This window comes from Phascolarctos cinereus, unplaced genomic scaffold (genome assembly GCF_003287225.1).
Source record: "Phascolarctos cinereus isolate Bilbo 61053 unplaced genomic scaffold, phaCin_HiC Scaffold_726;HRSCAF=1367, whole genome shotgun sequence".
Lineage (NCBI taxonomy): Eukaryota > Metazoa > Chordata > Mammalia > Diprotodontia > Phascolarctidae > Phascolarctos > Phascolarctos cinereus.
This window is the reverse complement of record NW_027556098.1, coordinates 11,074,835-11,086,916: the sequence shown is the minus strand read 5'-3', so window position 1 is coordinate 11,086,916 and position 12,082 is coordinate 11,074,835. Positions and strand designations below refer to the sequence as shown.

The following is a 12,082-nucleotide window of genomic DNA, read 5'->3' as shown; positions in this document are numbered from 1 at the left end:
CAATCTAGCTATGGAGGAATTGCCTGAGAAAGAGAGAGGTTCAGTGACTGCCCAGAGCCACACAGCTGATCAGTGTCAGATCTGGGATTTGAACCACCCAGTTCTTCTTGTCTCAGAGCCCACAATCTATTCATTCTACAGCACTGTCTTTTAATAAGGCTTCAAAGACAACAAAATTAAAGAGAGACAGTATCTATCCTTATCAGTGTTTTCTACTTCCTCAATTTATTCTGCATAATTCTAATAGCAATATCTAGCATTCATAAATATATGACATTTAAAGATAAATATACAGTATTTAAATACAAATGTGTAATATTCAAAGATAAATAGGTAGTATTTAAATATATATATACAGCATTTAAATATAAATATGTAGGATTTGTTTTGCAAAGTGCTTTACATATTTTATCTCATGAGAGCCTCACAAAAACTCTGTGAGGTATATGCTTTACCCCTATTTTGTATAAATTTTATATAGGAGGAAACTGAGTCTGAGAGAAGTTAAATCTCACAGCCAATAAATATCCGAAGCAGCATTTGAACTAGGGTGTTACTGATTGTAAATCCAGCACACTATCCTATATACCACCTAACTCAATGCAATTCTAAATAATTCCAAAATGTACCCACTCAGAAGCATCCACATGAACACCCCCCTTCCCAAGGGATATATGGAGATAGCATTTAAAAAAAAACACAGAGGAAATGAGAGCATTCTTCACTACCTGCCTGGCACAAATTATTGTTCATGCTTCATGATGGTCTATTTGCAAGGATGCTCTAACCTATCCAATAACAGCTTCATTTATAAAGCTACAAATACATAAAGAAAAGTAAAATGTAATCTCTTAAATGAAAACTCCTTGTAAATTTCCTGAACAAAACCTTCATCTGTAGCTGGAAATTACTCATCTTAATAGGAACACAAGTTTATATCAACATTATAAGGAACGGCACTATGTAAATTCAAACAATGCTAATAAGGAATCAACAGCAAGTCAGATGATCTGAAATCAATGAAGACGAAGACAATAATGAAAACCAGAGATTGATGCTTTGGTAACTAGGCTGGCTTTACTTGAACGTAAAAAAGCACCAAAGCCGTAAAACATTTGTAAGACTCCTCTATATAACTCAGGTAATTTTAACTGAGGAAACATAACTCTTTGTTATTGTCTCAAACATAAAATGCCATCACATCATAAAAACAGAAATATAGGAGAGTTGTATCATTCAATTTTCCCCATTCTTTCATTCCTTTAAGACACATTCACCCTTTTCAACATAAATGAAAACATTATGGATAGTTTCATTATTATTTACATTGCAGCCTAATCAGCAGTACTCAAACTTTTCTTCAGAGAATTGCGATTGGCAAAATCTGCTATGGAAAGTTGGACTGAGGGAAAATGTGAGCACCACAATCTGTTATGGCTCTAGCTGCTGCTATAATACGGTTCCTTCTTTATATCATCAAAGGGCTGGTTTTCATTTGATTATTAGGACCATACTTGGAGTAGGAGAAGCAACTGCATTGGTCCTCTGGCTCATCTTTCAAATCTTTGCACCTGCCTCCTTCCTCTTGTTTTTCATTCCCTTTTCTTTCTCTCTTCATCCTCTCCCCCCTTTTTTAATTCTTCTCCTCTCAACTGTGCTCTCTGCTTCCAAAAAGCCCAATTGATAAATGAGGAGGAGAATATGAGTCAAGTGGGTGGAAGGAAACTTTCAGATTCTTTTATTTCCACTGTAAACTCAAGATACAGAAGAAAGGCCAATAAATTAGAATTCATAAGAAAAGTGCTCTGCTATCATTTCTTTACATGGTTTGGTCAGTCACAGATTTGAAGCTAGAAAGGACCTTGGAGGTCATCCAGGACAATTTCTTCATTTTACAGAAACCCAGAGGAGTTAAGTGACTTGTCTAAGGTTACACAGTGGCAAAGCTGGAATTTCAACCCAGGTCTTTTGAATCCAAATCTGGATTTTTCCTCTTTACTTTTAGTACTTTCAGAATTTGTGATTTCACCATACAGATACTCCTTCCACCAATTCAGAAGAACAGACATGGTACAAAAGAATCCATTGCATGGTGGGCAACGTTCTGGTAAAGAGCCTCTCCAAATTTAACTAGTTTGGTTAACAAATGAGAAACATGCTGTTTATTCCTAGATTCATTCCTAGATTCACTTTAGCTTATCATGTGCTAGAAATGACATTCTACTGCCAAGATCTTTAAGGAGCCATGGACACCATAATGAAACACCAGAATAGAATTTTAGTGGGAGTGTGCCTCAAGAAAGTGCTAGTGCCCCCTCCCTTCCCAAACTACTTTGAAATACATATGTGTGTGTGTGAATATAACGAATTCTATGAATAATATATGAATTATTTAGATATGAAACTATATAATATATAAACATATATGTATATGTATGTGTGTATGTGTGTGTGTGTATATATATATATAATGCACATATGCGTATATACACACATAGAGTGTCCTCCATTAGAACATAAACTCCTTGAAGGCAATTACTGTTTCACTTTTGCCTTTGCATTCTTGGTCCTTAGCAAGATGCCTGCTATATAGTAAGTACTTAATGAATGAGCATTGCTTAATGAGCTCTAAGTGGAAAATTATCAATAAAGAATTGGAAATAGTAGTAATAAAGGCAGCTAGGTGGCATAGCACACTACTCAGAGGTAGGGAGATCTAAGTTTGAATCCTGTGTCAGTTGTGTGACCCATGGCTCTCAGCCTCAGTTTCCTCATCTGCAAAATGGGGATAATAATAACACCTATATCCTAAGGTTGTTCTGAGGATCAAATGAGATACTAATTGTAAAACACTTAGAATGGTGTCTGGCACAAAGCAAGTACTATGTAATTGTTAGCTATTATTATTACTCACCTTAATGGGAACACTATTATTATTGTTATTAATATTAATAGCACCTGTATCATAGGGTAATTGTGTTATGTCAAATGAGACAATATACATAAAACGCTCCATAAACTTTAAAGAGCTATACAAATGTTAACTATTCATGTTACCTGGAAAATTGACTGGATTTTTTTTTGAAACTGCCATTAAATTTTTTTTTCCCTTCCAAATATCAACATGAACTGTGAAAACCCTGGAACACCACTGGGTCTAACAATTAATAATGATGACAGTGATGATGATGATGATGATGATGATGATGATGATGATGATGATGATGATGATGATAGCTACTTTTCAAAAAGCACTTAAAGGTTTGCAAAATTTTTAAATATTTCCTCATTTGATCTTTACAACAACCCTGGGAGGTAGGTATTATTATATCCTCCCTTTACAGATGAGGAGACTGAGGCAAACAGACATTCAGTGACTTACTCAGAGTCACACAATTAGTTTGAGACTAGATTTGAACTCAGGTCTTCTTGATTCTAAAGCCAATGTTCTACACCCTGCACCACCTAACTGCTTTTAGGGACCCTTTATAGGAGCTTTACGGTGAATTCAAGATGCAGCCTTTGGCAGCATAGGTAAGTCACAGGGACAAAACTAACATTTTGGCCTCAGATCAGTATGGAAAACAAGGTCCTTAAAAATCTTCAGCATGAGGCACAATCTCTATATCCTCTTTGAAGACCCCTCTAGTTGAATCCAGATCACAGTAGTCTATCTCTTATGGTATACACTAAATGGCAAAATTAGCAATTAATTATGTTATCTATGGTACAGAGCTGGCCTCAGAGTCAGGAAGGTCTGAGTTCTAATCTTACTTATGACAGACACATAATGGGTGCATGTTCACAGACAAGTCCCATTATTCCCCAATGCCCTGGCCAACTCTAGAAGTTGAGGAGAATGTACTGATTTGAATTGGTAGAGAAAGTTTCTCACCCTATCCCCTCCATCTTATATAATATAGGAGTGCAGAGGAACATTTTGGTAGTACTGTAATACTCTACAACATATCACACAGTTTAGGAATCCCCTTCACGCATGTTGTAAGGCAGTAAGAAGTTTGGCCACTAAACCAAACAGGAGGATCCCTCTGTATATGTATCCAAATAAAAATAATAAATAATAATAATAATAATAATAATAATAATAATAATGATAAAAGCTAACATTTACTTAGCACCTATTGGACATGATTGAAATGACTGAAAAATAACAAAAATGTGCCAGGCGCTGTGCTTAGCACTTTACAAATATTATATCATCTGATCCTAACAACCCTGTGAGGTTAGATGCTATTATTATTCCCATTTTACAGTTGAGGAAACTAAGGCAAGGTCACACAGCTATGAAGTGGCTGAGGCCAAATTTGAGCTGAGGTCTTCCTGACTCCAGACTCAGAGAGTCCACTGCACTAAATCTATCCACTGCCTTACGTAGCCTAAAAAACCACATACTAATATTATCTATGTTTTTTGTTGTTGTTGTTCAATAGTTTCAGTCATATCCAACTCTTTGAGATCTAATTTGGGGTTTTCTTGTCAAAGATACTACAGTGGTTTTCCATTTCCTTCTCCAGCTTATTTGACAGATGAGGAAACTGAGACAAACAAGGTTAAGTGACTTGCTCAAGGTCCCACAGCTAGTAAGTATCTGATCCAGATTTGAACTAAGGGAGATGAGTCTTCTTGACTGTAGGCCTGGTACTCTATCATATCATCTAGCTGCCTTTGTCTATGTTTTATTCTATTTTTATTTATTTTTAAAAATATTTCCCAATCATGTTTTAATGTGGTTCCAGCTGCACTTGTGGACTGTGTTTGACATTTGTCTATATGCACCCCTCCTGCACTGGGGTTAAGAGTTCAGACCAGAAAGGACAGAAAGAATCCTTTCAACTGAAAATTCTATGATCCTGTGGCTGATTAAAATGGCTTAGGGGAAGGCTGTCACTGGGGGAATGACAGACCCTGAAGGAATTTTCACGACATTCTTATTAGCATGGTGTAATGGGAAGGGGCTTAGATATGGAGTTAAAAGAGTCAGGTGCCAATCCTGGCTCTTCCAGTTTATTCCTTAGTGACCTGGGCCAGGTGGTTAACCTCTCTGGACCTCACTTATCTATTTTTTTTTCATAACAAGGGAGTTGGACTAAGTTGACTTGTGAGGTCCTCTCCAAATTTCAAAGTACGATACCAGTTCTTCTTCATTTTTTTTTAAATTCATGCTTGGAGCAACTTGCTTTTCAAATATTTCTTAGTTTGGTTTCAAATATTTTCTTAGTCTTCCTGGTTTACAAACTGCCTATCTGGAAATCCTTGGAGGGTCTCTGAAAGCCATGATATGTAGAATACCGCTAAGATCATTCTTCCTAAGAATAGTGTTTAGAACCTGAGTCTTTGTACATACAGTGTAGACCTGGACTGATTAGGTTAAAACATTAAAAAAAAGTTTTTGGGTAGATACACTTACCTCAACATGCTGACAAGTTTGAATGAGTTTAGCCAAAAGTGTTTCCAGTTCAGTATTCCTCTTAATAAGGTTGGTGAGGTTACTCTCTAAGTTTTGCTGTTTGGAAACAAAACAAAAAAGGAAAGGGGAAAGAAGAAGAAATCTTTACTGGTCTGTATCATAATAGCTTGGTATATACAGTAAATGCCATACCCACAGTAAATTGGTATCTGAGTTTTCTTCTTAAAAAACCAACATGGCATTTATGCAACTCCAGTTGCACAGTGTTAAAAAAGGTCACAGTCCACATGCTTGAATGCCTTCTGAAGGTTGTATTTTAATGAACTTCTTGGAAATGTGAGAATGTGATACTTAGATTTTTCCTTTTTTACCTTTTATTGTTTGACTCTCTGAGGAAGACATAATTGAGCATCTATTTATAAGTTACTTTCTAGGTCATGAACTAGAAAGAAAGAAGGCTAGCTGATTTATATATAACCTCTCTTAAATTGGAATTGTTAATAAAATATCCAAATAGCATAGCAGATACAACTGTTGATTTGGGGATTTTGGTATATCTGCTGAGGTTAGCTAAAAGCAGGTTAAAACTTCCCAGCATTACAGTGCTTAGAAATTTCCCCACTGGACATTCTTTACTTGGAGTCATGGCATGTCTAATTGAATATGCTAATGAGATTTCTGCTTTTTTTATACTACTGTCAGATTAATTTTCCCTCAACACAGCTTTCATCATGTCAATCCCTTGCTTAATAAGCCACAATGGCTCCTTTTTCCTATATAGCATCAAGTATATGCTCTGTCTGGTATTCAGGTCCCACAAACTTTGCCTATTAAAATCCTACCTATCCAGGGGGGCCCAATTCAAATATCTCCTTATCTGTGAATCACTCCCTTATTCCCCTACTTGAATGTATTTTTTTCTTTGTCTTCCCACAAAATTTTATACCTTTTCTTGCTTCCAATACCATTTACATTTAAATTATTTTCCAGTGTATAATGCATCAAAATTCCTTAGTCTCTTCTGATAAGTTCCCACTAGGATTCTTTGTCTACCCATTCTCATTTATTTCTCTCTCTCTCTCTCTCTCTCTCTCTCTCTCTCTCTCTCTCTCTCTCTCTCAGAGAGAGAGAGAGAGAGAGAGAGAGAGAGAGAGAGAGTATACATTCCATTCTTTTTTTTTCCCATTTGGTGAGGCAATCGGGGTTAAGTGACTTGCCCAGGGTCACACATCTAGTGTCAAGTGTCTGAGGCTGGATTTGAATTCAAGTCCTCCTGACTCCAAGGCTGGAGCTCTATCCACTGTGCCACCTAGCTGCCCCAATGTCAATTTTCTTAAATCCACAATGTGCCTAGTACTGTGCCGGATACATAGCTGGTGTTCAGTAACTACGTGTAGATTTCTAGAAATTGAATACCCCGCTATCTTGTTATCAAGAACCAATATAATTCATATAAAACCATTAAAGAAGGCATAAATTTAATTATTTTAAAAATTGTTATACTAAAACATAAACCTATAAGTTTTGGCCTCTGAAACTTAGCAAAACTTCCAGTCTTGAATTTAAGTGTATTCTAGAAAAATCAAGAACACTACTATTTGTCCTTTGTTTAAATATCAATTTTAAGCTAGAGTTGTTTCTTCTTGGCAAGAGGAGATAGAGAGAGGAGAATAACTCTAGCAGCCACTAGTTAGTATCGCTATACTGTACTTATACTACATATAAAAACTCCATTTTGGAGATTAGCTGCCAATCTAGATTGGAAGTGTTCTTTTGTAGCTTCCTATCCCAATGTTCATCCATTGTAGTGTAATCATAGGTACTGTGTGACTGGGACAAGTCCTAATTTTTCTGGGTCTAAGTTTCCTTAGCTATAAGCAGAGGGGATTGGACTCCGTGGCTTCCAACGTTCCTTCCAGTTCTAAATCTGTGATCCTGCAAAATCACAGGTCTAGTCCACAAAACACATACACAGAGCCAAAAGTTTTAGTAAGACAACTTTTTGAAAATTTTATGGTTTACTTATATATAAAAAGAAGAAGGAAAAAAAAACCCTTCAAACAATGACCTCAGGTGTTATGACATTTCTTAATTGTGTTGTATTTACTCTTAATCAATTCCTATTAAAAATGGCTGTGTAATGTCAGTTTTTAAAATAGCAACAGCATCTGTTAAAAATGCATATAAAATCTAACTCCAGAGAGACAATTAATGAACTCTTGAGTGCAGATTGAAGCATACTTTTTTCATTTTCTTTATTTTTCTTGTTTATTTTTGTGGGTATGTTTTTTGCAACATGGCTAATATAGAAATATGTTTTGCCTGACTTCACATGCATAATAAATATCACGTAGCTTATCTTCTCAAGGGATGATGGACAGGCAGGAGGGAGGTAGAGAATTTGAAACTCTGTATTTTTAAAAAATGAATGTTAAAAATTTTACATGTAATTGGTAAATTTTAACTATATATGTATATATTACATATGCACATACTTATATACACACATGTATATAGATGTATATAAATATATAAACACATGTATATAACATGTTATATAGAATTATATATGTATATATACATGCATACACATACACACATATATGTATGTATTTATGTATATTTACATGCATATGCACAGGAAGAAAACCCTCAATTTAAAAAAGCTTATTTGGTATTTTAGTCCTTCCGTAATTCAGATATGAAACTTTTCTAGAAAGCCAATACGTTTTGCTTCTCCATTAACTTTCTTCCATGAATATTAGGGCATCTTTATGCCATTTCCTGGAACATAGTTCAAAAGCAACTCACTATAAGCAGGAAATGCTGGAAACTGACATGTCTAGAAAACACTGAAGCAAAAAGTTGGGATGTTTATTGAGCTATCTAAACTTTGGGAGGGTCCATGTCTTATGTATGCATTATCTAAAGCTAGTAGGCAAAAGGTGCCTTACTAAATATAATCTAACACCCTGGCTTTACAAACATCTGTTGGTGTTTCTTTTTTCTTTTCAAATACACACTATGAAGAAAATCTGCTTTCAATCAACCAATACATATAACTAAAGCCTGTGGTTAGAAAACACAAACCTATCTTGATCCTTTGGGGTTACATAAAGTCAAATGGTACACATGTTATCCAAGTTGGAAGAGAAAACCAGAGCAATTGTAAGGCACAATAAAGGGAAATAAGGCTGGCAGAGAGACTCATGTCCAAGTTGTACCAAAGGAGCTGACAATGCGTGAATAGAATATCCCAGGACTGGGAAGGTGAGAGGAAGATTCTAGTTCTTTAGTTCCAGACTGTACATTAATGAACTTTGGCTTTTTGTGAATTTGTGGTAGCTTTCTTGGCTCCAATGGTGCCACAAACCTCCCGTGTGGCATTCAACAGCTCATATAATTTCTTTGTCTGAGCTGCTTTGACTAAAAAATGGGAATAAGAATACTTTTTTTTGGCCTCACCAGAGTGTCACGTGAATAAGTAGATATGTGTATCCACTTAGCTATGGACATCCAAAAACTTCTTTACAGTGGAAAGAATAATTACTAAGTTTCCTGTTTCCAAGTCAGAAACTTTAATATTCTTATACTGCCATAATCAATCATCAGAAGAAGAAAAAACCAAGCGACTGTGCAAACTGTTTTCATTCATTTCCAAATTCATTCTTCTTGTTTTTGAAATAAACCCTTAATGAAAAAAAAATTAAACATCAATAAAATAGCATACTTTTTGAAAGTTATTTGGGAAAAAAATGAAGATAACCCAAACAGATTTATTCTTTTTCTTATTTGGTGGGATAATAAGCTTCTGGGACATTTCCAGGAGCCTTCTCCCACAGGAAGGCCACGTTGGAAATGATGGATAAAAATGAAGTCTTCTGTTGCTACCTGTCCATGACTAGTCACAGACAGTTCTAAAACCTTTCAGCAGACCAGCACAGCATGCTTGAGTTGGATTCCATAAAAGAGAGGCCACATGGGCTGCTCGTCTTTCCTGGAGGCGGCAACAGAACAGCAAACCTCAAATTACGTCCAGAATGCCTGGATTGCTCATGTGTTAACCTTTTTTCATTCAGCTCAAAAACTAACCAACCTAGGACATTTGAGTCTTTGGGACAAAACTACAGTGGTTTCATATTCATCCACAACCTAACCTAATGGAGTATTTGAGCCATAGAATTGCTCAATTTGCTTTTGTAAGAACTCATTTTCATTGCTCCAAGATACTTTACTCAAGATTCAATTTGAGCCACGTGGTCAGGCATCAGAGTCAGAAATGTATCGATATTTTGTATTTAAGATCTTGTAAATCTTTCCAGTTATGATTAGGATACCCGACATTTTCGAAAATTTAGTTCCGTCACCTATTTTCTTACTCACTGGTGAAACCTCATGCTCCCCAATAGCCAATTATTTAGTTTCCCTAAAACTCTGCTCTGTTTTGCTCAGCTCCTCTCATTCTCTTTAGCTGCTGCGTTCTTCCCCATCTATGCTGTTGGTCAATTTTCAATAATAAATGTATTATTCTGATTAGTTAACAATTGATCGACATTTATTAAACACTTCCTACATGCCAGGCACTGTGCTAGTCAGTCAATAAACATTTATTAAAGCTCAATAAATGTTTACTGAATTTAACAGAAAAAGCTCCTACTATGTGCCAGGCATTGTGTTAAATGCTGGGGGTACAAAGGCAAAAGTTTCTGCTCCCAAGAAGCCCACAATCTAATGGTATAGACAGCATGCAAATAACTATGTGCAAACAAGCTTTATACAGGACATATGGGAAATTATCATTAGAGGGAAGGAACTAGAATTAAGAGGAACTGGGAAATGCTTTCTATAGAAGGTGAGATTTTGTTATTTGTCCTTCGTTCCTGAAGAGGATCATGACACCAGGAAGATGATGTCGTGACTTGCAAGTGAATTGGATTTAAGTGAGAAAGGGCTGTGCAAAGTCACCAGCCTCACTTTCTCCTCCAGAGCCATCTGGGTCCAATGGCAAGAGATATAGATCAGGATGACTGGAGATGGCTCCCAGGTGGGATTTTAGTTGAGACTTGAAAGAAGTCAGGGAGGTGAGAAGTCAGAGATGAGAAGAGCATTCCAGCCATGGGGGATAGCCAGAAAAAAAAATGCCTCAAGTCAAGAGGAGGAATTTCTTGTTCGTGGAATAGCAAGGACACCAGTGCCATTAGGTCACAAAGTACATGGAAGATTGTATGGTATAAGAAGACAGGAAGGGGGAGGAGAAGGCAAGGTTATGAAGGGATTTAAATGCCAAACAGAAGATTTTATGTAGGGAATAGAGGTGAGCCTACATCTAGTGAGGGGATCTTGTATGGCACTTCTCCCCCCCACCCTGCTCCAAGGGAGATTTTAATCTGTCCAGGAGGAGAGGCAGGAATTTGGAGGCAACTCTGCTCTACTCAGGTTGGAAGCACATCTCTCTGCTCCCTTAAATATTGTTCCTAGGGGATATGATTGATTTTGAGCTAACTTCTGATCATTTTGTTCTTATTGGAGGAAGGGATACCCCAAGTTCTTTATCCAAGGCTTGACCCCTTGGTGGAAACCAAATGCCAGTTCCAAAAATGAACACACATAGTGAATACCCATTTTTCCAAATCATAACAAAACAGAAAATCAGAGAAGTTATCCATAGGAGAATATATATGAGACAATACAGAGTGCAGGGATCCACTGGGATCAGGGTAACTCAGCTCAACCAAGAGGCACTATCCTTGATCTTACCCAAAAGTGTCTAGTGTAGCAATATAGGAATAGCGACATGATGGAAACTGTCAGCTTCTCTTATGTTTTCCCAGAGTCTTTTCCTTCAGCAACTGTAAGTGGAGTTGGCTTTTTCCATCTTCTCTCTGGAAGCTGGAAGCCAGAAACACCTGAAGTAACTCAACTCAAAGCCTGATGAGTCTCAAGGGGGATTGGGTTTGAAGAGTCTCGAAGGGGGACTGGCTAAGAATTGATGCCTTCTTGAATCTTGCCAACTATGTCCTGCCACTCACACAAGGCATGGCATTCATCTCCACCAATAAGGAGAGAGTTCCATACCAATGGAACAAAAGCTACATTTATATTTGATCCTGGAAGTGATAGGGAGCCACCAGATGTTACTGAGTAGGATGGTGACGTGATCAGATCTGAGCTTCAGGAAAATCAGTTTGACAGCTAATTAATTGGAGAATGAAGGGAAGTAGGGAGAGACTTGTGGCAGGCAGACTAACCAGAAGTCTACTGCAATTGTCTGGGCTTGAGGTGATAAGGGCTGGTGCCAGGGTGGTAGCAGTGTCAGAGCAAATAAAGTGAAGTATTCAAGGGAGGTTAGGAAGGTAAAATGAACAGCCTTTGGCAAAAGATGGAATAAGGGGGAGTGAAGGTGAGACAGAGGGAAGATGGGAGAGCTGAGGAAAACACTTTGGTGGTAAGCCCAGGGGACTGGAAAGACAGTAATAGGGTACTAAGTGCTAAGTACATAAAGTCAAAAACCTCTATCGCTGCCCTTAAGGAGTTCACTTTCTCATGAAGGAGACAACATGAAAATAATTATGTTTGTACAAAATATATACAGTGTAGATGGAAGGCAATCTCAGAGGAAGAGGGAGAAGGGACTCTTCTATAGAAAGTGGGATT

At 37.1% G+C, this 12,082-nt stretch overlaps 1 protein-coding gene across 4 annotated transcripts in view; it reads right to left on the bottom strand.

Moving 5' to 3' along the window:
* Positions 1–12,082, bottom strand: part of MID1 (midline 1) — a 436,773-nt gene that overhangs the window by 85,352 nt on the left and 339,339 nt on the right. For all 4 annotated transcript variants that reach the window (XM_021006246.2, XM_021006248.2, XM_021006245.2 and 1 more), the window contains exon 3: positions 5,429–5,524. In XM_021006246.2, the coding sequence (XP_020861905.1) occupies positions 5,429–5,524 (96 nt within the window). The remainder of the gene's footprint in view (positions 1–5,428; positions 5,525–12,082) is intronic.